At 37.4% G+C, this 25,119-nt stretch overlaps 1 protein-coding gene across 1 annotated transcript in view; it reads left to right on the forward strand.

The window, feature by feature from the left end:
• EYS (eyes shut homolog) overlaps nt 1-25,119 on the forward strand; it is a 1,768,116-nt gene that overhangs the window by 1,694,322 nt on the left and 48,675 nt on the right. Inside the window, exon 34 of the mRNA XM_036871239.1 lies at nt 5,491-5,665. Within this exon, the coding sequence (XP_036727134.1) occupies nt 5,491-5,665 (175 nt within the window). The remainder of the gene's footprint in view (nt 1-5,490; nt 5,666-25,119) is intronic.

Here is a 25,119-nt window from a genome sequence, read left to right on the forward strand (position 1 = left end):
TTATGTTTATCTTAGTATAGTGTTTAGCCCTTGTTATCATTGGTGGATTTGTTTATTGGTTTGGTTGCTCGCTTCTTTTTTAAAATTATTTTTATTATTATATATTTTGATTTTAATAATTTTATTTATTTATTTTTCTTTCTTTCTTTTTTAATCCCTTTTCTTCTGAGCCTTGTAGATGACAGGGTCATGGTGCTCTGGCTTGGTGTCAGGCCTGAGGCTCTGAGGTGGGAGAGCTGAGTTCAGCAAACTGGACCAGCAGAAACCTCCCATCTCCACGTAATGTCAATCAGCAAGAGCTCTCCCAGAGATCTCCATCTCAATGCTAAGACCCAGCTCCACCCAACAGCCAGCAAGCTCCAGTGCTGAATAGCCCAGGCCAAACAACTAGCAAGACAGGAAAACACCCCACCCATTAGCAGAGAGGCTGCCTAAAACCATACTAAGTTCACAGACATCCCAAATCACAGGACGAGATGTGGTTCTGCCCACCAGAAAGACAAGATCCAAACCCACCCACCAGAACACAGGCACCAGTCCCCTCCACCAGGAAGCCTATACAAGTCACTGAAACAACCTCACCCACTGGGGGCAGACACCAAAAACAACGGGAACTACGAACTTGCAGCCTGCGAAAAGGAGATGCCAAAAACAGTAAGTTAAACAAAATGAGAAGACAGAGAAATATGCAGCAGATGAAGAAGCAAGGTAAAAACCCACCAGATGGACTAAATGAAGAGGAAATAGGCAGTCTACCTGAAAAAGAATTCAGAGTAATGATAGTAAAGATGATCCAAAATCTTGGAAATAGAATGGAGAAAATACAAGAAACATTTAACCAGGAACTAGAAGAATTAAAGAGCAAAAAAAAAAAAAAAATGCTGAACAACACAATAAATGAAATTTAAAATTCTCTACAAGGAATCAATACCAGAATAACTGAGGCAGAAGAGCTGATGAGTGACCTGGAAGATCAAAGAGAGGAAATAACTGCAACAGAGCAAAATAAAGAAAAAAGAATGAAAAGAATTGAGGACACGCTCAGAGACATTTGCAATAACATTAAATGCACCAACATTTGAATTAGAGGGTTCTCAGAAGAAGAAGAGAAAAAAAAAAGGGACTGAGAAAATATTTGAAGAGATTATAGTTGAAAACTTCCTTAACATGGGAAAGGAAATATTAAATCAAGTCCAGGAAGCACAGAGAGTCCCATACAGGATAAATCCAAGGAGAAACACGCCAAGACACATATTAATCAAACTATCAAAAATTAAATACAAAGAAAAAATATTAAAAGCAACAAGGGAAAAGCAACAAATAACATACAAGGGAATCCCCATAAGGTTAACAGCTGATCTTTCAGCAGAAACTCTACAGGCCAGAAGGGAGTGGCAAGACATATTTAAAGTGTTGAAAGGGAAAAACCTACAACCAAGATTATTCTACCCAGCAAGAATCTCATTCAGATTCAAAGGATAAATTAAGACCTTTACAGACAGCAAAAGTTAAGAGACTTCAGCACCACCAAACCAGCTTTACAACAAATGCTAAAGGAACTTCTCTAGGCGGGAAAAACAAGAAAAGGAAAAGACCTACGAAAACAAACCCAAAACGGTTAAGAAAATGGTAATAGGAACATACATATCGATAATTACCTCAAATGTAAATGTATTAAATGCTCCAACCAAAAGTTATAGACTGGCTGAATGGATACAAAAACAAGACCCATACATATGTTGTCTACAAGAGACACACTTCAGACCTAGGGACACATACAGATTGAAAGTGAGGGGATGGAAAAACATATTCCATGCCAATGGAAATCAAAAGAAAGCTGGAGTAGTAATTCTCATATCAGACAAAATAGACTTTAAAATAAAGACTATTACAAGAGACAAAGAAGGACACTACATAATGATCGAGGGATCAATCCAAGAAGAAGATATAACAACTGTAATTATTTATGCATCCAACATAGGAACACCTCAGTACATAAGGCAAATGCTAGCAGCCATAAAAGGGGAAATAGAGATTAACACAGTAATAGTAGGGGACTTTAATCCCACACTTCCATCAGTGGACAGATCATCCATAATGAAAATAGATAAGGAAACACAAGCTTTAAATGGTACATTAAACAAGATGGACTTAATTGATATTTATAGGACATTCCATCCAAAAACAACAGGATACACTTTCCTCTCAAGTGCTCATGGAAAATTCTCTAGGATAGATCATATCTTGGGTCACAAATCAAGCCTCGGTAAATTTAAGAAAATTGAAGTCGTATCAAGCATCTTGAAAAAGAAATAAAAGGAATCCAAATTGGAAAAGAAGTAAAACTGTCACTCTTTGCAGATGACGTGATACTATACATAGAGAATCCCAAAGACGCTACCAGAAAACTACTAGAGCTAATCAATGAATTTGGTAAAGTAGCAGGATACAAAATTGATGCACCGAAATCTCTTGCATTCCTATACACAAATGATGGAAAATCTGAAAGAGAAATTAAGGAAACACTCCTATTTACCATTGCAACATAAAGAATAAAACAGCTAGGAATAAACCTACCTAAGGAGACAAAAGACCTGTATGCAGAAAACTGTAAGGCACTGATGAAAGAAATTAAAGGTGATACAAACATATGGAGAGATATACCATGTTCTTGGATTGGAAGAATCAACATTGTGAAAATGACTATACTACCCAAAGCAATCTACAGATTCAATGCAATCCCTATCAAAGTACCAATGGCATTTTTACAGAACTAGAACAAAAACTTTCACCATTTGTATGGAAACACAAAACACCCGAACAGCTAAAGCAATCTTGAGAAAGAAAAACGGAGCTGGAGGAATCAGGCTCCCTGACTTCAGACTATACTACAAAGCTACAGTAATCAAGACAGTATGGTACTGGTGCAAAAACAGAAATATAGATCAATGGAACAGGTTAGAAAGCCCAGAGATAAACCCACGCACATATGATCACCTTATCTTTGATAAAGGAGGCAAGAATATACAATGGAGAAAAGACAGTCTCTTCAATAAGTGGTGCTGGGAAAACTGGACAGCTACATGTAAATGAATGAAATTAGAACACTCAACACCGTATACAAAAATAAACTCATAATGGATTACAGTCCTAAATGTAAGGCCAGAGACTATAAAACTCTTAGAGGAAAATATAGGCAGAACACTCCATGACATAAATCATAGCAAGATCCTTTTTGACCCATCTCCTAGAGAAATGGAAATCAAAACAAAAATAAACAAATGGAACCTAATGAAACTTAAAAGCTTTTGCACAGCAAAGGAAACCATAAACAAGATGAAAAGACAACCCTCAGAATGGGAGAAAATATTTGCAAATGAAGCAACTGACATAGGATTAATCTCCAAAGTATACAAGCAGCTAATGCTGCTCAATATCAAAAAATCAACCCAATCAAAAAAATGGGTGGAAGATCTAAATAAAAATTTCTCCAAAGAAGACATACAGATGACCAACAAACACATGAAAAGATGTTCAACATCACTGATTATTAGAAATGCAAATCAAAACTACAATGAGATATCACTTCACACTGCTTAGAATGGACATCATCAAAAATCTACAAACAATAAATGCTGGAGAGGGTGTGGAGAAAAGGAAACCCTCTTGCACTGTTGGTGGGAATGTAAATTGATACAGCCACTATGGAGAACAATATGGAGGTTCCTTAAAAAACTAAAAATAGAACTACCATATGACCCAGCAATCCCAGTACTGGGCATATACCCTGAGAAAACCATAATTCAAAAAGAGTCATGTACCAAAATGTTCATTGTGCACTATTTCCAATAGCCAGGACATGGAAGCAACCTAAGTGTCCATTGACAGATGAATGGATAAAGAAGATGTGGCACATATATACAATGGAATATTACTCAGCCATAAAGAGAAACAAAATTGAGTTATTTGCAGTGAGGTGGATGGACCTAGAGTCTGTCATACAGAGTGAAGTAAGTCAGAAAGAGGAAAACAAATACCATATGTTAACACATATATATGGAATCTAAAAAAAAAAAAAAAAATGGTTCTGACAAACCTAGGGGCAGGACAGGAATAAAGATGCAGATGCAGAGAATGGACTTAAGGACACAGGGAGGGGGAAGTGTAAGCTGGGACGATGTGAGAGAGTAGCATTAACATATATACACTACCAAATGCAAAATCGATAGCTAGTGGGAAGCAGCTGCATAGCACAGGGAGATCACCTTGGTGCTTTGACCACCTAGAGTGGTGGGATACAGAGGGTGGGAGGGAGATGCAAGAGGGAGGGGATATGGGAATATATGTATACGTATAGCTGATTCACTTTTTTTTTTTTTTTTTTTTAATTTATTTATTTTGGCTGTGTTGGGTCTTTGTTTCTGTGCGAGGGCTTTCTCTAGTTGCAGCAAGCGGGGACCACTCTTCATCGCAGTGCGCGGGCCTCTCACCATCGCGGCCTCTCTTGTTGCGGAGCACAGGCTCCAGACGTGCAGGCTCAGTAATTGTGGCTCACGGGCCCAGTTGCTCCGCGACATGTGGCATCTTCCCAGACCAGGGCTCGAACCCGTGTCCCCTGCATTAGCAGGCAGATTCTCAACCACTGCGCCACCAGGGAAGCCTGAGTCACTTTTTTATACAGCAGGAACTAACACAACATTGTAAAGCAATTGTACTCCAATAAAGATGTTAAAAAAATAAAAATAACAAAGGCATTTTATGATTTATTTCCTTTTAAAATGAAGCAGACAATAAAGTCTTGCATTGTGGTGCCTGTGAAGAGGTGGGTGTCCCCATGTTTGGTGCAGGAGACATAACTGTGCAAAATATCCATGACACTTGGGCACGCTGCAAAACACCCATATCTGTTACCCTAGTAGTTTTCCTTCTGGAAATTTATACTAAGGAAATACTTAGCAAATGCACATGGTATACATATAATAAATTTCTTATAGCATTATTTTTAATAACAAAAAAAGAAATGAGTCAGTAGTTCAATAATTGAAATTTAATTACGTATATTATGATCTAAGAGACTGTTATGCTATCATTTAAAAATAGTTAATGTTATGAGAAAAGAGTTAAAGGTATTCATGCTCTACAAATTTTTGGTACAAAATATATATATTAAATATTTAATGCAAGATTCTACTTTTGTTTAAAAGAAAATACAACTAAGCATAGAAAAAAACTCTGTATATATATGTATATATGTATAGATAGATAGATAGATAGATATTTCTCAAAATGTTAGTAACTGTTTTCTCTGGAGTGGTGATATTGTAGATGACTTTATTTTTCTCTCTGTGCTTCTCTGTTTTTTTTTTCCATTAAATTAACATGTATTACTTTATTTTGAAAAATGTTCCTTTAAAAATGAAAAATAATTGTCTTCTTGTTTTATCCATTTCTTCCATTTTTTAATATGAAGTATTTTTTTCTCTTTTCAAGGTTGTATTTTTACTCTGCAAGTTCGCAGTAAGAAGAATGGCCATTTCAGAAGCCTTGGGATGCCTGAGGGCCACCCAAATGCTGGGCGCAGCGTCGGCCAGTGTGATGCTTCTCCCTGTCACTTGATGAAATGTGGCAACGGTGGCACGTGCATGGAGCAGGGATCGACTGTTTAGTAAGTGTGACATTATTAGGAAAGAATGTGGCAGGTTGTTTGCATTCTACCTGGTCCTCTACTCGCACAAACTAGGAACACAAACTGACACTTATTTGAAATATTTTTATGGAGACTTGCTAGGTGACTGGGGGACAGATAAAGGCAACTAGAAATGGATCAGCACAGCATTTATGATAATGAAAATGAATCACTACATCTCATTCCAGGAACAAATAGACTATCTTAAATTCGTGGTGTTGAGAGTGTTGTCAGAGATGTTCACCATACAAGGGTTTACAAGTGCTCACATTTGTGATTTACTTTTAGATTTGGGTTTGAGCTCCCTTAGAAAGGAGCCTCTCCTCTCTAGGTGGACCCCAGCAAAGCTGCACAGTTTGGTTTCTGAACTACTTTAATATGAAACAAAATGTGAGTCTGTTGAGTGGGAAGAAAATAAACAAAGGAATGTTGTCTTATAAATAAGTTACTTCGTTGAGCATGTCCTCTGTGCATAAGTGGTATATGACGGGCTCTGGGAATACACCAAATAAAGAGGAAGGAAGCTCTCTGTCCTTCAGTTCCTTCCACCGTAGCTACTCATGCATTTCTATGTCTCATACACATGTGAGATGTATAGAAAAGTGATTTGTCAAAGTTTTTCTCCCAGGACACATCGGAAGGTATGACTCACTGCTAACACTGGCTGACTGCAAAGCAGTGGGGCAGTGGGGTATCAGAGGCTCCCCTGGAAGACAGGGGAGAGCACACGTAGTTTAGAAAGTCCTGAACAGTTCCCCTCCACCTGCACACTAGAAAATGATCAAAAACAAAGTGCAAAGTTCAAAGAACTGCTCGTCACTGTACCTTGGGCTGGAGAGAAAGCACATAGGAGGCGGGGGGAGGAGATGGTCACTAGATCTTCCTGTTTCTTACCAAAAGCACTCCAGTGACTTCTCAGGACATGTAGAATAATACCTAAACCCTTCCCCATGAGCTGTAAAGCCCTACATGATCTGGCCCCGCCCCCCTCGGACCATCTCTCTTCCTCCTCACTCGCTACAGTTAACCTACTTTTATCTTTTGAACACGCCAAGCTCATTTCTGTTTCTAGACCTTCTTGCTATGTCTTCCAGCTGGAGGACCTTCGCCATCAGTCTCCATCTGGCTGCCTCCGTCTTGTCATTGTCTCACTTCCTCAGAACGGGACTCCCTTAGACCAGCTCAAGACTATCCCTCCCTCTGATCATTCTCTATCACATTATCATATTTTACTTTCTCCATAATATATCATTGTCCTATTTTGTTTATTTATTGTTTGTTTATATATTGGCTATTATTTTTCCCTGAAAATGGACCTGATCTCTCATGTTACCAGTGTATCTTCATACCTAGAAGAGTGCCTAGCATAGAACAGGCATTCATTAAGTATTCATTCAATTAATGAATCAATGAAAAAGTAGAAGGAATCTTAATTCCAAAAGTTCTAAGCAAACGTACAAATGGAAGGACAAGCACGGTTACCCCATGCTCACGTTAATGAAGCCAAATTGACTAAACTGGATAGTCTACTGATTGGCTATGAGAAATGGGACAGAGGAAGTATAGAAGGATGCAAAACTTACATGAAAGGTAACAGATTTGATTTACATCAAGAATGAGACGCAGACAGTTCCTGAGCAGGAAAGAGCCATGGTAAAGACAGATGTATGCAACTTATCTCAACATCCCTTTGCAGGATGGGTATATTGGGAAGTTACTGGGAGACAGATTTGGAAATCCAAAATAGCCATAGGTAAAGAAAGAAAAAATTAATTTGGAAGATATTGCAGAGAAATATTCATGGTGTTTTGTGATCTACTGAATATGAGATTATGGCAGGAGGGCTTGTAGGGAGTCAAGTCTAAATTAATCCAAACCAAGTATGAATAAGCTTGCTATGTTCCAGGATGTCCAAGATACCTAATGTGCTTTGTAATAAGTTAAAAGTGTTAGCTGAATTTTATGGAAAATTTTTAAGAAAACATGTATAGCTTGATCAAGTCCATGGAAGTGCTAGGGACAAGCCCTGAGGCTTGTGATGCCACCATCAGAGAACAATATTTTTTGACATTAGCTTTACCATTATGATTTTATCTTTATTTATTTACAATTTTTACTAAAACCTTTTACTTGCTTTACAACTTATGCATTCTATTTGTCCCATAACTAAGCTTAATTATTTAGAGGCACAAATTTACCTCATTTTATCTAAAGAAATCTGGTCATTCTTCAGGTGACTTACTAGGTGTTTTTGTTATTTTTTTTTAATTAATTAATTTATTTATTTATGGCTGTGTTGGGTCCTCGTCTCCATGCGAGGGCTCTCTCCAGTTGTGGCAAGCAGGGGCCACTCTTCATCGCGGTGTGTGGGCCTCTCACTGTTGTAGCCCCCCTGGTTGTGGAGCACAGGCTCCAGACGCACAGGCTCAGTAGTTGTGGCTCACGGGCCCAGCCGCTCCACGGCACGTGGGATCCTCCCAGACCAGGGCTCGAACCCGTGTCCCTTGCACCGGCAGGCAGACCCTCAACCACTGTGTCACCAGGGAAGCTCTGTTATTTTTTAATGTGATAATAAATAAACTGCTAATAATAAAGAATGTAATAATTCAGAATGGGAAGTGGCAGGAAGAAAGCACATGAAGTTGAAGGTGAAGGCAGGAGATTCATCCCAGCTCCTCATTATTCCTGTGGAAAAAAGGCCCTACATGTGTCCATTTCAGAGCCACATGTGTTTATCCTGAATATATGGCACCAAGTATAGATATGTTGTCAACCCAAGTTCATGTACCCAATGCACATGGAGACCAAACAAACTGAAACACCCAAGTTTGGAGCAGAGAAAGGTTTATTGCAGGGCCAAGCAAGGAGAATGGGCAGCTCATGCTCAAAATGCCCAAACTCTCCAATGGTTTGGAGGCAGGAAAGCTGGGGCTGGGTCCAAGAACAACCTCTTTATGTATAGGCATTAGGCAAAAGGCAAAGCCATCTCCCAGTTTTGCACTAAATGAGGCCATGACACAAGGAGAAATGGCATCTAAAACAGAAATTTTGTAACATCTGAGCAAGAAACTCTGACCATGAAAATTGTGGAGCATGCACTTTGTGGTAAGAGATAGATAGGCTTCAGGTTAATCTGCTGCAGCAGGTTTCATGCTGACTCTTTGAGATAAACTACTATTAGTATGATGAGCCCTAATCAGATGAAAGATGAGGAGGCCCACCTCAGTCTCCACATTCTTGTGGTCAAGCAGGTTTCCCAGCCTGACACACACACAGAGGACATCTCTAGCTGTCCTCTAGTAACCTTGGACACATTGTAATATCATTATAATATCATTAGCATTGCAGTTTTTACCCACCTCCACCCCGTGGGTTTTCACTTATGTGCTCATGGGAAAGATTCAAAATGGTGCCTGGTGGAAGCCCAAATAAGAAATTGCAGACAATGTGATCATAGGGGAGGGAAAGGGGAGGCGCCCTCATCTAAATGTGGAAGATTAACCCCATATTAACAACCTAGGCTGTCCCTATCATGTGCTCCTCACTCTCAAGGACATCCATGGTCTTCTTCTCCAAGTGTGCAACTTTCGCTTCTGCCCTAAATAAACTGTTTCTTGGTGCACTCTCCCACACGTACTGTGTTTCTAATAAACTCTGTGCTTTATAACCTTGGTCTCTTTCTGGAATTCTTTCTCCAGAGAAGGCAAGAACCAAGGTCCTCTCACCTGCCAAAATCAATTTTTGGGTAAGAGTTTTTACAGGCAAAATTTGTGGGAGGGCTGCAGGGTGTGTGACTTTCTTCTGATTGGTTGGTGATGAGGTAACAGGGTGGTGTCCCAGGAATCTCAGTCATTGGCTTTCTGGTTCCAACCAGTCTGGGTCCACATGCTTGTGATCAGCCTGAAGTTACCATCCTCCACATGGGTGGGAGCCTTAGTTCCTGTAGAAGAACTCAGAGACATGTGTCAGGTTGTTATGTATATCACCCAAGGAAGAACCAGGACCCTGCCCTATCCTGCACTGTTGTTTCTTTCTACATTTCCTCACTCTCCTAATTAGTAACTATTTGAATCTACCCTTTGGAACTCAGGGGAGGCCAAGGAGACTGAAAGTCTTTTTCCTACAAGCAAGAAACAAGGGACATGGAAAGATTTTGGGTCCCAGAAGGGCCCCACAGTGTCCTGCTCAGTTTAATCCCCCTTTTTCTTTGATACTCCTCAATCTTGAGGGGAATACGACTGGACAAGAAAGGGAACAACATTTTGGACAGAGAGGTGAACCACAAACTCAGCAGAGGAGCTCGGTTTTAGGGGACTCAGTTTCAGATAGACACTTAGAACTATTTGCAAATGATTTTGATTAATAAAGAACATTTTCTTGATTTGTGATAACAAAAGTAATACCTTACAATTGACCAGCACTTTGTGGCTAACAAAACACTTTTTCCTTACATTATTTCCATTGCTCCTAATTAAAACTCTCTAAATTAGTCAGGGCAATTATCCTGGTCCCAATTTCACGGATGGGACACTAAGCCCCAGAGATTATGAGTGAACCAAGATGAGGCCTGAGAGCCTTATAAGTAGTTCAGCAGGACCCAAAACCAAATCTTCAGTTTCTGGGTCAAGATTCTCTACAGAACCTAAATAGTAAGGACCATTTTTAAGATAATGTAACAAAAGCTCTTTATCTGCTGGATGTAATCTGTTTGTTCATTTATTCTTAATTTTTAAAAAAACAATGTTAAAAATATATCTTCAAATGGCATTTTGTATTTTCTCCAAGTTGGAAGTACCTTCCCTGATAACACATACCCTGGAGATTTCATGAGTTCCTGTGTGGGTAGAAAGCTGTGTCTCACAGCCTAACAGGAGAGTCTTGATCTGAATAAAAAGTAGACTTGAGTAATAATGTACGACGGGAGTGATACCACTGACACGTTTCCTAACAAGATCCTAAAGTCTTTCTCATCAAAATTGTGACCAATGTTTGGGATCATCTTATTGATATAACAACAAAATACTTAGTATATTAACTACATGTGAAGCATTACTGTAGAGTCAGAAATAGCTCTTGTGACTATTATATAATGACATTAAAATTATGGCTCCCTGAACTTAAAAGACATGAATGTATGGTATGTAAACTATACCTCAGTAGAACTATTTAAAAATATTAATGTTTCCACTCATGGACATTTAGCTCCAGTAACAGCAGAAGTTTAAGGAGAATTTTATTCTTTTTGACAGTTTTTGTAATTCTGTTCTAATCTCAATAAGAATCCTCTTTTTAAAGGAAAGAGATGAGGTTTTGTAATATACTCTTCAATAGTGTTTAAGAAGTTTTCCTCTATCCTTGACCTAGTCCCAGGCTCTTAATTTTATATGACTCTATGCTTTTTCACCCAAAGCAGAGTAATATTAAATTGAATTTCTAGGTAACATTATAGACAGCTCAAAACTAAAGTTCAGTCTTTTCCTGAAAAATAACTAACGTACATAATAAAATATTTTTTAAATGCTCAAGAGGCAAGTCCTAACCCAGAGGCATAAATTTCAGTGTTTGGAATCAATTTTAAAAGCTTAATCTGAAAGGTGGTCAAAATGTCTCAACAATGCACAGCTTAATGGTATAAAATTTTTTTTAAAGAACTCAAAATGCTCCCCTGTAGTTCTGTGCCTCCCAGCTGGGGGTGGGAGGCATTGTTCCCGTGCCAAGTAAGGAGGGGTGGGGTCCGATGAGGCTGGACCCGGTGCTGGGCTCCAGCAGACTGAACAAAGCCGTGCTTTCCTGCTCCAAATACGTCAGCACACACAGACCCAGCTGCATTTGAATGCAATGTCTCCAACGAGAGGAGGATAATAAGGCAGAGTTCATGTAAGGCCTTTGTGCTCCTGGGATGAACTCTGATGCAACAGAAAAAACATAGTAAACTATTGCTGTTGTTAGTAGGTAGCCAAGGTTTGAAAAAACTTTTTTCTTTAGTTCTAACTTAGCCCTATATGTTCACGTGTTTGGTACAATGTGTTCTTTTTTTTTTTTTTTTGACCTAGCATTTCCACTTCCAGGACACTGTCTTAGTGAAATAGTTAAGCAAGTGCATACTATATATGTTCAGTGTATGTGGCATTGTTTTTTGGGGGGTTTTTTGTTTGCTTTTTAATTGGGGTACAGTTGTTTTACAATGTTAGTTTCTACTGTAGAGCAAAGTGGAGTTCCCTGTACTATACAGCAGGTTCTTATTAGTTATATATTTTATACATATTAGTGTATATATGTCAATCCCAATCTCCCAATTCATCCCACCCTCCACCCCCCACCCTGGTACAATGTGTTCTCAAGCAGATTTTACTTCATTTAAGTTGCACTTTGCTTAACCCTAAAATCATGTTTTGACAGTGACTGAGGGCAATATGCAGATGAGTTCCTTTAAGAAAAGCACAGTGTAAGAAAAGCAATTCTTAGAAAACCAAGCTAGATGTAAAACTGAGCAGCACAGACAGTAAGTACAATAGGAATTCAGAGAATGTGGATGTAAAATGTGAATCATCAGAGATTTATACTAAGTTCATAAATGAGGTATACTTACAACATAAACTGATCAGTGAACACAAAAGCTGAGTGACCCAGGGTTTCCTAATTATTGGCTCACAGATGCCTTTAAGAATCAAGTGAAAGCTAAAAGTCCTTTCCCCTGAGCAATGAACATACTTAGGACACAAAATTTACATAAAATTTTAGAGGTTTACAAACTCCCTAGATCCCAATCAGAGAGACCCCCAAACTCTCCAAATTAAGAATTCCTTGCTTCTGTACATTTCATCCAACAGTGCTTAGTTCTGTTTTCCAGCACTCCCCTGCTGGACTATGTGATTGTTTGCCAAGTAGTGCCCTGTTGCCTAAACTCTCCTTACTCTAATCCAGGTTGTCTCCTCCTAAAAGCCTCTTTGCTCCTATCACTTTCGTGCCCAAAATGTTGTCTTTCATTGCCAAAGCAACACAATGTAAATCCTTTAATCTGTCATGCAGGGTGTATCATGACCGGATGTCAACCTATCTATTCCTGCTATAATTTTTTTCCCTGCAATATACTCAGATTAATTGTATCACCCTATCCAGCCTCTGGAGAAACACTCCCCTTACCAAGCAACCAACTGCATGCAGCTAGCTTGGTAACTCACTACCCTGCATTAGTTTTTCCTCCTTTCCCCCTACTTTGCTTTTCCCTCACTCTTGCTTACTTGCCAGAGGGTTCCTTATTTCCTTGGAATTGTTTTTAGTCTCTATTTTCTAGGGATTCCAAGTTAAGACGGATAGTATTTCTTAACTATGAGACTAGCAAAGAGCTAAAAAAAAATTGACTCATCTAGTGGTGAGGCTGTAGAGAAACAGACACTGCAGTTTACTAGAGCAAACTCTATTTGTTAAAGCAAAAGATGTTCATCCCTAGTTTGTAAAGCTGAACAGTGGAGGACTCTGCAACTATAAAGAAAGAATCCTTATCTGTTGCTATGAGTGATCCTCAGGATACATTAAGTGAAAAAAGGATAAAGAAACATGTAAGAAAAGGGAATGATAGTTAGATGTAGATAAATAGATATAAGTATATACATATAGATACACATAACACACATACACATATGCTCATTATTTTTTTTAAGAAAAGAAAAGAAGATTACAGAAAAAAATATATAGATAGTTACCTATAGAATGAGGAAGAGAACAAGGGAAAGTGATAGGATGAAAGCTAGGCTTTTCAAAATACAATTTGCTTTACAGTTTTACTGGGGACTAGGTAAATGTTTCACCTGGTGACTCAAAAAATGAAAAAGAGTAATTCTTAAACACTGAAAGAAAATAAGAAAATAAATGAATTTAGCCGTATTTCAAGTTGGTGGCATAACCAAGTATAGAGATTTAATTCAATTGATTTTTTAAAGTATTTTAGCTGTACAGTGGGTTATAGTCTAAGGACAAAAAGAATCATAAAGCTATCCTAAATTGCATCCTGTGGTCTTGATATTAGTGGTAACACTTATTGTTATTTTGGAACTATGGATAAAAATATCTAGATAGCAAGATTCTAGATGGCTGGCTGGATGGATGGATATAAACAAAATTAGTAATTATGTTAATATTTACTAATTATGTTCATATCATTAGGAACAAAGATCTTCAGCATAAGAGAAAAGAGATATAGACATAAAATGAAAGTAAGAATCTTTTCATCTTTATTTTGAACTAGAAATAACATATGATTTCATGATTTAATTTTCTCTTTCTAAAAAACTTATTCCTTAGCTATGTCCACTAAAGTAATCTAGAAACAATAATAACCCAGCAGCAATGAATAGCTCTAGTATCAAAATTGTCATCTCCAAATGCCATTTTCCACTTAAAATAAATCAGGACTTCTTGGAGACTGGGACATTTAAGTCTGGGGTAGGAAATGTATGCTATGAGCCTGGATGTCTTCTTGTGCCTGAAAGCAAGAGTTATCAAAGACTACTAGGGCCATTGGAAAAGAAGACAGGAGCCAGCTTAAGGAGACTCCCACTGACCAAAGATGGGACGACTTCAGAAATACACAGAAAAATGTCTGTGATGGCTTTAAACATGCCAGTATGTAAATACACATAGTTGTTACGATACTCCACCCACCCACCCCCACCAAGGGAGGAAAAGAAACTTGTCTCCCTAGAGGTTGCTAGGGCACCACTCACTTATTCTGAAGTTTGATAAAGAGAAAGTGTTCAACCTTCCTTTCCTATCAAGACTGTATTGCAGGAATGGTAGCCAGCTTCCAAGCAGCCCACAGGGATTCTTGTCCCCAGTAGACACATCCTCCTGCAGTTTCCTCCCATGTGAGTAGGCTGACCTGTGCAAATAATAGGATATTCTGGAAATGACAGTTTATGACTTCTGCCTTCCTTAAATTATTAAATTTAAGGGTTAACTGATCCTATCCACTGAACAGTTTTAATAATAGTCACACTGTATTTCATATAGTCCCTGGGGCAGTGGTATAGAGGATGAGTTTGCAGGTGGCAAAGCCTGAAAACACAGTGACTTATTATGAGTCATTATAATAAATGTTTATTATCGCTTTAAGCCATTAAGCTCTGAGGTAATTTATTGTGCAGCAATAGATAACACTAAATAATATTAACTAGCCAGATAGTGGATGAGGAGTAATTTTTAATAGATCTGAGCTAATAGTGCAGGATAAATAATAGAAATGAGAAACACCATTTTGTAACCACCAAGGAAATAATGGCTGCTTGAACTACTTAGTGAAAGGGTGATAGAAAACTATACAATGGTTGGATCAAGCTCACGCCACTTGAACCAACTGATCAGTCATGACATAATTAAATGTAGAACAAACATTGTGTGCCTCTAATGTGATGTATTTAGAACTACACAGTCCCACCCATAAAGCATCCCAAATGTGAATCTAATAAAGCCTCTATATCTATAAGTTTATGAGAAATATGGGCAATAGAGGAAAACAAGCTAACTGACATTATAAGGATATAAACAGCCAAATCCAGAATGAAAAATTCTACTGGACAAGTGACACAAAAATAGCATGTGTGGGAAGAAATGCAGAGGGAGAATTTTTATCTCAGTAACAAGCCTTAAGACACATACTGTGCAGGTGCATTTGTGGAACTTATTTGGGTGCTGATGAATTGTCAAAAAAACACTTTTTCAAGACAATCATAATTAACTGAACACAAAAATTAGTTGACAGGAATTAGTGTTAATTTTGTTGGGTTTGATAATACTATTGTGGTTTTCTTTTTTAAAAGTTTCTTATCTGTTAGTGATACATACTATGGTATTTACAGATAAAGTAGGACTTGCTTCAAAAGATTTTGGCAAAAAAAAATGGTGGAGAAAGAAACAATGAAACTAAAGAGCTGAGAATTGATAACTTGAAGCAGGCAATGGGTTCAAGGAGGTTCAATGATACTTTTTTTTTTCTACTTTTGTATACATTTGAATTAAAAAACAATAGTACACATAATTCACATTTTGTGTAATTTGTAAAATTCATAAGGTATAAAATAAAAAAATATATTCATGATCGCACCAGTTATAGATAACTACCTTTAAAATTGGGGGATGTTTTATTCCAATCTTTCCCCATCTTCAGTTCTTAGCTGTTGAAACAAAGTAAATCCATTATTTGCTGCCACCTATAGAAAACTTATTTGAAGGATGTAAATTATAAATTAAATTCCTACTTTCTGTTCCTCTAATATTGAAGTATCTAGAAAATAAGAGTCAAAAGTAAGGATTCAGTGTAGATTTTATCAAGCCTCCCTATTACTGTGGCTTAAGGGGAATAACTTTTCTCTCTTGGTTTTTGTGTAACTCAGATGTCATTCACTTTCTATAAGACCCTTGAGATCTGCATAAACTATGAAAGTCCAAAGACCTTTCCAAGATTAATGCAGATTCCAGGAGAAAGGTGAATGTTCTCAAAGCCATCTCTGGTTCCATGGTCCTGCTTCCACCCACACAGCCTCTACTCTGGATGATGTATGCCTAAAAGTGACAATCAACCTCTTTGATTTCTACTAAGTTAACAAGGCCACTCACAATTTGAGATGGATCAGACTGTTTATGTTGGTGCAGGGAGACAGGATGCATACAGATATAGAAGGGAAAGGTTTATATCCACCTAAACAACTCTCATCCTGTGTTTTGGTCATCCCACCATAGCAGTGAATACATGGCCATTCCACCCCATCTCTTTGTCTTCTTGTCATTGCTTCATTTTGCTCCAAATGACTCTCTAGGTTAGAATAAACCAAATTTCCCTCCTGGTCTTGGACAGAGCAATTTAGCTATTTTCTTTTTATAGTACAGGTTTATGCTCACATCAATGCAACTAGGGTTCACCATCTACTCCAAGCAGCTCACCTAGAGTTTCCTAAAGACAATTCTCTCTTTAAGAGGAATTGAGTCCAACTGTTAACATAATACGTTTGGGCATTTACACCTGGAGAACAGAACCATTAGGATTGAGGCCCACAGATGGCTGCCCGTACTTTTATTAGTGTGTAAAGAGTAATTTCATCTCATCCTTCTTACTCCGTGAAGTATCAACAAAGAGTTTGGTGAGTGATCTCCCCAGCAAGGAACGGAAGGCCATAGGGTAACATCAGCAGGTAGAGTGATGGTCGCACCCTTCCCTGTAAGTACGTTGAGTCCTGACATGACCACATTCCAGTGTACAGGGAGGCCCATTTGTTTTAGGACTTGTTTGTATATTTTTCAAAGGCTCAAATTTTGAGCACGTCATTTTGATATCCAATAAATTTTGGCAGGTAAAATGATATCCATCATATCACACTTACCTTATTCTCCCAACTTATTATTCAGATGGAAATAAGTTATATAGGAAAGTAAAGTGACATTAATGAGGCCATCCAATACAACAAATGGTCTAAGGAGGAGGAGATTCAGCTATGTTTCTCTTTTCCTTTAAATCTCAGAGAAATATGTTATATGTGCAGAAGTGGAATCCTTCAGGCCATGTGCTCCTCCATTGCTAAGCAACATGCATTTATTCCATTATTCATATGGCTTTAGTATCACACCACATAGATTTCATTTTAAGTGCTGTATCTGTGATTTTCCTTATGCATAGAGAACTCACAAATCTGTAGCCATAAGTTTCTTACAGATCTAGCTCAAGGTGAATTTTCTCCAAGAACTTTTTCTTTCTGCTCTTATCTCATAATGAGAATTCTAAAACTTTGCCCTCATTAGGCTCAGTATGTATAAAAGACTTTCTCTTATCCAAAGCAACTAGAATCTGAATGATGGGTAAACTGAAAAAGTACAGTAACCAGTGATTATACTTTTCTAAGTCTCTTTCTCAACTGCACACTGAGGACTAATAATTACATTTATCTCATTGAATAAATATGAGAATGAAATGAGTTACTACATATAAAGTACTGAAAATGGTGTTTGGCACTAAGGTGAGGCCCAAATAAACTTTGAACAGTATATTTTACATGTATCACATATATATTTTATAAATGCATTGTTATAAATAAATTATCATAAAGTCCTTAGGGGCAATACTATGTTTTCTGTTTTGTATTCAGCCTGGTATAAAATAGAGTGGGGCACGACACTCATTCTGTGGTGAAAAATTAGTAAGCAAGTAAATGATGTTTAAGTGATACTAAAACAAAGAATATTAAACCTTCTATCATCTCATTTCCAATTAATTTTTATACATCAGTGTTTATCCTAAACTTCAGAAGTCTTAGAATTTTCTAATTACAAGAAAGTTAAATTCTTCATGTTGAATATGACTAACATTTTCTTCTGCGTTATCATCTCTCCATGTTTAGAGGTAGAAGAACCTGCAAATTGTTCTTTATGTATTAAGAATTGAGGATAGATAACATTTTGGGGTTGGACCTGAGATAAAAAAACAGTTCTATGTATAATATCAATGATTCCTCAGGGTTTTTCTTTATATTCTTAGCTACTATCTAGTGGATGCTTTAGCCCTTTGACTGCTGCTCTGCTTAATTCACAAATCTGTCTTACATTCTCAATATTCAACAAGTTCAAGAGCCAGTTCTTTAGGTACTTAAAGGGAGAAAAAAGGCCTATTATCACCTGCTCTCACCTCCAACTCAGTATAACTAAAAGTAGATTTTTATATTTTCCTATTAAGCTATATTCTTCTCCGAATGTCCCTATTCCCAATAATGGCACCATATTCTTTCAGTCATTTAATCCTGAAACCCCAAAGACTTCCATGAGATTAAGAGACAAAGAGTGGCAGTTGTGGTGGACCCCTCTCCCATCACCAGCCATGTAATTTGCTTACTGATCTGTTCCTCAAGTCCCTGCCCCGTAATATGAGGATGAGGACAGGAGTCCCCTAGGAGGGCTGTCGGGAGGACTGAATGAGCCAACATACTTGACGTGCTAAGCAGAGTGCCTGGCACAGGTGAGCTCCGGAAACGTTTTCTGTTGCTAGAATCTTCCATCTAGGTACCAACACACCTACCAAGTGCTTCTCACACCCCCGTCAACCTTTCCATCCTCAGAGCCATTTCCCTGTCCAGGCGACTCTGCATCCAGCTATCCCCCTAAACCAGTCATGACTCAGTCAGTCACTTATTTATTCCCAGGATGTTCAATGAAAAATTCCAATATGCCAGGAACTGCTTTAGGTCCTGGGCCTGCAACAGAGAGCAAAGAGCCCTGACCTCTACTCCCATGGAATTACTGATCTAGTGTAGGGTCAGCACGCCATGGCCTACAGGCCAAATCTGGTCCAGCACCCGTTTTTGTGAATAAAATCGGGATACGGCCAAGTCCATTCATTTGTGGGTTGTCTGCAGAGGCTTTCAACAGTTGGAAGAACTGAGTTATGGTTACAGAGTCTGACAGCCCACAAAGCAAACTGTACAGTGTCAAACCTCAGTAAGATCCCACCAAGAGTAAACCTACATCACTAGAGCATTTATGGGGTCATCCTATACATACCAGGTCAATATTCTTCAATATAGCTCATCATTCAGGTCACTCCCTGCATATCTCTGTGTCACTTACAGGTTGAACCCTCTCAGCCTGCTATCCACAGTCTCCTTCTCCAGCCTACTCTTCTCCTGCCCCTCCCCCTCAATGCTCTCATTCTTGTTGGCAAATCTCACTTCAGCAGCCTTCCCTGAACTCATTAAGGTTGCTTAGGTGTCCTTCCAATGGGCTCCAAGAGTATTCATTTTATCACTTGTCACATTGTATTAAAATTGTCTGCTTACAAATGTGATCCCCTCTCAAACAGCAAGTGCATGAGGTCAAGAATGGGGGCTTATGTGTTGTGGAAGGCTCATTGCTCAGCACAGTGGCAGACACATAGCATGTAAAAAATGATTATAGGAAATATTCTTTAAATGAATGAATATCTACCTCTCTTTGTTTTTTTATGCTTTTCCCACTATGTGGACACCTCACACACATACCTCTCCAAAACCAATCTTCCTCAGGGAAGAGTAGTAAACCTGTGATTAAAGGAACAGATGTTAATGAATTAATTTCAAGGTTTAGAAAAGATTATTTTCAAGTAAGTTTATAGCATCCGTATTATATTATATCTAATGTGATTTAAGATCTACTTAATAGTAAAATAAATATTTTACCATTGCCATGTCTGTCTATAAGGTAGTGAGACTAATTTTGTTCTTAATTTTCTTTTTTCAAGTAAATAAAAATGAACCACTAGATGGTACAATCATCATTTTCAAAGGTAATGACATTAGAGAGGTTTCTTTTATGAAATTGGTAAGACAATCTACTTTCATATAAAAGACCTTTACATATTTTACGCTATTTGTGATCTTCAAACAATAATCAAAGTCATTATGTAATTCTATAACAGGTTAATTCTGTATTTTGTTGCTCTCCATTTTGGAGAACTTCATACAACTTTTTCAAAATTTTTTGCACAACTATTAACTCAAATGCAATAAGCATATAAATGTTTTTTCATCATGACCCATCTAAACACATTATTTAATGAAATGGCAACATCCCTCAGAGACTTCTGTTTATTTTTTACCTTTTTATGTATGTGCCTCATGCCTCCACCTCTAAGTTCCAAACTGTTGAGAATTTTTGTTTTAAATTCCTCCTAAAACCAAAGTCTAACAGTGTGTTGGTGCTGTGTTGTTAATTATGTTCTCTTCCCACGAGCTCTTCCCCATGCTGGTCTCAGGGTCCCAGGAGCACCTCTCTGTGCCGTTCACTTGGTCCCTCAGTGTAGGTGGCCCAGCAGTGCTTTCCCTGAGCATTGCCCTCACCTGACACACCTGCCATCCGTATGACCTGGCAGAGTGCTATGCACATAGTAGATACTAAATAGATATGTATGTATGTGTATATATATATAGAGAGAGAGAGAGAGAGAGAAATAAATAAATAAATTTGGTGAAACAAATTTGATTAGACTGCCAAATAGTAAAGGAAAACATAGGAATTTGTAATGAATATGTTCTTTTTTCTTTAATTTATTTTATTGATGTATACTTGATTTACAATATTGTTTTAGTTTCTGGTGTACAGCAAAGTGATTCAGTTATATACATATATATATATATTCTTTTTCATATTCTTTCCCATTATGGTTTATTACAGGATACTGAATATAGTTCCCTGTGCTATACAGTAGGACTTTGTTGTTTATCCATTCTATGTATACTAGTTTGCATCTTTGAATCCCAAACTCCCAATCCATCCTTTCCCCACACCCCCTACCCCTTGACAACTACAAGTCTGTTCTCTATGCCTGTGAGTCTGTTTCTGTTTTGTAGATAAGTTCATTTATGTCATATTTTAGATTCCACATATAAATATCATATGGTATTTGTCTTTCTCTTTCTGACTTACTTCAGTTACTAAGATAATCTCTAGGTACATCCGTGTTGCTGCAAATGGCATTATTTCACTCTTTCTTATGGCTGAGTGATATTCCATTGTGTATATATACCACTTCTTCTTTATCCATTCATCTGTTGGTGGACATTTAGGTTGTTTCCCTGTCTTGGCTATTGTAAATAGCGCTGCTATGAACATAGGGGTGCATGTATCTTTTCAAATTATAGTTTCATCTGGGTATATGCCCAGGAGTGGGATTGCTGGATCACATGATAGCTCTATTTTTTGTTTTTTGAGGAATCTCCATACTCTTTTCTATAGTTGTACCAATTTACATTCCCACCAACACTGTAGGAGGGTTCTCTTTTCTCCACACCCTCTCCAGCATTTATTGTTTGTGGACTTTTGAATGATGGCCATTCTGACTGGTGTGAGGTGATACTACATTGTAGTTTTGATTTGCATTTCTCTGATAATTAGTGATGTTGAGCATCTTTTCATGTGCCTCTTGGCCATCTGTATGTCTTCTTTGGAGAAATGTCTATTAAGGTCTATTGCCCAAAATGAATATGTTCTTGATAAATATGTGAAAATTTGTGAAATTTATTTATAAATAAATAAAAATTAGGCAGACACTAAAACATTTTTATTTTAATAAAATGAAATAAAATAATGATTCTTGGGTCAGTAAAAAACAATAAGCCTGTAAAAGTGTTCCATATTTTCAATTACATACAAACCTGTTATTTCAGGGGCATCCTCATAAGCTGATGCTAGTAATGTAAATTGATAAAATTATTATGGAGGGCTGTTTGGAATATGTATCCAAAGCCTAGAAGTCATGATAATATTTGAATTTATCTTGAGAAAATTATCATAGATATGCAGAAAGATTTAGTTACAAGAGTTTTATCACAGTGTTGTTTGTAGAAAGTGAAAACTTAAAAACATAATATCTCACAAGTGACTGTGAGAATAAAGTATATTTCATCAATTCAATGAAATAATATTCAACCATTAAATATGAAGTTGTAGATGTTAATAAATATAGAAAGATGTTTCTAAATATTATGTTTTATTTCTTTTTAAAAAAGTTTATTGATAGGGAGTTCTGTTTGTGAAAGTATGGGAGATTATATATACTGAATGATATTTCCAAATGAAAATATTCAAATCTGAATAAAATATAAAATGTATATTTTCAGAACACTGTTACCTGAAGTAAAAACAATATGAAATGAAAGCAGGAGTCTAGAAAATAGGTGTCAAAGTTGACTTTTGCTGCGAGTTCCTGTCAAAGCCTTGGGGCTGTGTGAATTTACCTTTGAGGGCTACACAGGTTACAGTGGACCAGCCCTAAAAATGAAGGACTGCCACAAGTGGGGAATTTTAAGGAGACTGCTCACAGGCCTGGGGCCCCTAAGAGGTACACCCTCGAAGTAAAAAAAAAAAATGAAAAATAAACCCCATTTTAAAACAAGAAGAAAGCAAGAAAATTTGCCTATATTGAACTTGGGACTAGTTGATGGGAAAATATGTGAAAGAACAAAGGGCTAAGAATAGCCAAAACAACCCTGAACAAGGGTAGCAGAACTTGCCATCCTAGATATCAAGACCTATTATAAAGTGGGAGAAATTAAGACACAAGATTAGACCAACAGACTAATGGAACAGGATGGAGAGGCACAGGACCTTGCATAAATGGACAGGGCTCATCAGTGAAAAAGGATGAACAAGTCAATAAAGAGTGTTAGGACTATTGGTTATCCATGTGGAAAACTGTAATTGAATCTTTAACCCATATCAAACACAAAAAAATAATTTCAGAAGTATTAAGACTTAAATGTAAAAGGAAAAATACTATGGTTCATCTGTTGATGGGCACTTGGGTTGCTTCCATACCTTGGCTGTTGTAAATGGTGCTGCTATGAACATTGGGGTGCATGTATCTTTTCAAATTAGTCTTTTTGTTTTTTCCAGATATATATACTCAGCAGTGGAATTACTGGATCATATAATAGTTCTATTTTTAGTTTTTTGATGAAGCTCCATACTGTTTTCCATAGTGGCTGCACTATTTACATTCTCACCAACAGTGCACAAGGGCTCCCTTTTCTCCACATCCTCACCAACACTTGTTATTTGTTGTCTTTTTGCTAATAGCTATTCTGACAGGTGTGGCGTGATAACTCATTGTGGTTTTGATTTGCATTTCTCTAATAATTAATGATGTTGAGCATATTTTCATATGCCTGTTAGCCATTTATATGTCTTCTTTGGAAAAATGTCTATTTAGGTCTTCTGCCATTTTTTGATTGGGTTGGGGTTTTTTTTGATATTGAGTTGTATGAGCTATTTATATATTTTGGATATTAACCCCTTGTTGGTAATAACATTTGCAAATATTTTGTCCCATTCCATAGGTTGTCTTTTCATTTTTGTCTATTGTTTCCTTTGTTATGCAAAAGCTTTTATGCTTAATTAGGTCCCATTTGTTTATTTTTGCTCTTATTTCTTTTACCTTAGGAGATATAGCCAAAAAAAATGTTGCTATGATTTATGTCAAAGAGTGTTATGCTTACATTCTCTTCTATGAGTTTCATGGTTTCAGGTCTTACATTTAGGTCTTTGATCCATTTTAAGTTTATTTTTTTATATGGTCTGAGGAAATGTTCTAATTTCATTCTTTTACATGTAGCTGTCCAGTTTTCCCAGCATCACTTGTTGGAGAAACTGTCTTTTCTCCATTATATATTCTCACCTCGTTTGTCATAGATTAATTGACCCCAGGTGCATGGGTTTATTTCTGGGCTCTCTATTCTCTTCCATTGATCTATGTGTCTGTTTTTGTGCCAGCACCATGCTGTTTTGATTACTGTAGCTTTGTAGTATAGTCTGAAGTCTGGGAGATGATACCTCCAGCTTTGTTCTTTTTTCTCAAGATTGCTTTGGCAACTTGGAGTCTTTTGTTTTTCCATACAAATTTTAGGAATATTTGCTTTAGTTCTGTGAAAAATGTCATGAGTATTTTGATACACTAAAAATGAACTATCAGAAAGAGAAAGTAAAAATACAATCCCATTTAAAATTGCATCAAAATGAATAAAATACCTAGGAATAAACTTAACCAAGGACGTGAAAGACCCATACTCTGAAAACTCTGAAATTCAAGAATGAGGCTCCGTCTTTAAGCTTCCCCCTCTGTACCTTCCACTTGACTAAGTAAGACCTTTGGGAATATCACAAGGCAGATACATCAGCTCCAGTGCAAAAGAAGAGAAATTTGAGGGGTGAAACAGCCCCATGTCCAGTAAAACACTGAAAAAGGAAATTGAAGATGATACTAAGAAATGGAAAGATATCCATGCTCTTGGATTAGAAGAATTAATATTGTTAAAATGGCCATACAACCCAAAGCAACTTACAAATTTAATGCACTCCCTATCAAAATACCCATGCCATATTTCATAGAGTCATCCTTTTCTTGGTCCTGAATTAAAACATGGGGAGGTCCATTGAACTTTCTGTTTCTCTTGACTAATAAACTCTTTAATTTAAAAATACACTCTCAACCATTAATTCAAAAGGTCCACTTCAAACTACTAATAACACTTTACTCTTCAAGGCTATTACCCTAAACCCAGCCAGGGCTCATCACATGAATGAAAGGTCTCAGGAGGAGGTGTGATCTCCTGCTGCTGTCTTTCCCTGGGCCAGTGGTTTCTGGCTCTGCACCCACACCATCCTCGAATGGCCTCCTTGACTCACACTGTTTACCTGATGGTTTAGTGTTCTGTGTGCCGGGCAGGGATTTAAAGCTAACCCTTTCCCTCATGTGCCCTTACTGTAACGTTGCCAGATTTAGGGAGAAAAGTACAGGACACCCAGATAAATCTGAATTCCAGATAAAAAACAAGTAATTTTTCTGTTTAAGTATATCTCAAATATTGTTTAGCTGAAATTCAAATATTGAATGGAACATACTTATACTAAAAAATTATTTATTGTTT

This window comes from Balaenoptera musculus, chromosome 12, assembly GCF_009873245.2.
Source record: "Balaenoptera musculus isolate JJ_BM4_2016_0621 chromosome 12, mBalMus1.pri.v3, whole genome shotgun sequence".
NCBI classification, from domain to species: domain Eukaryota; kingdom Metazoa; phylum Chordata; class Mammalia; order Artiodactyla; family Balaenopteridae; genus Balaenoptera; species Balaenoptera musculus.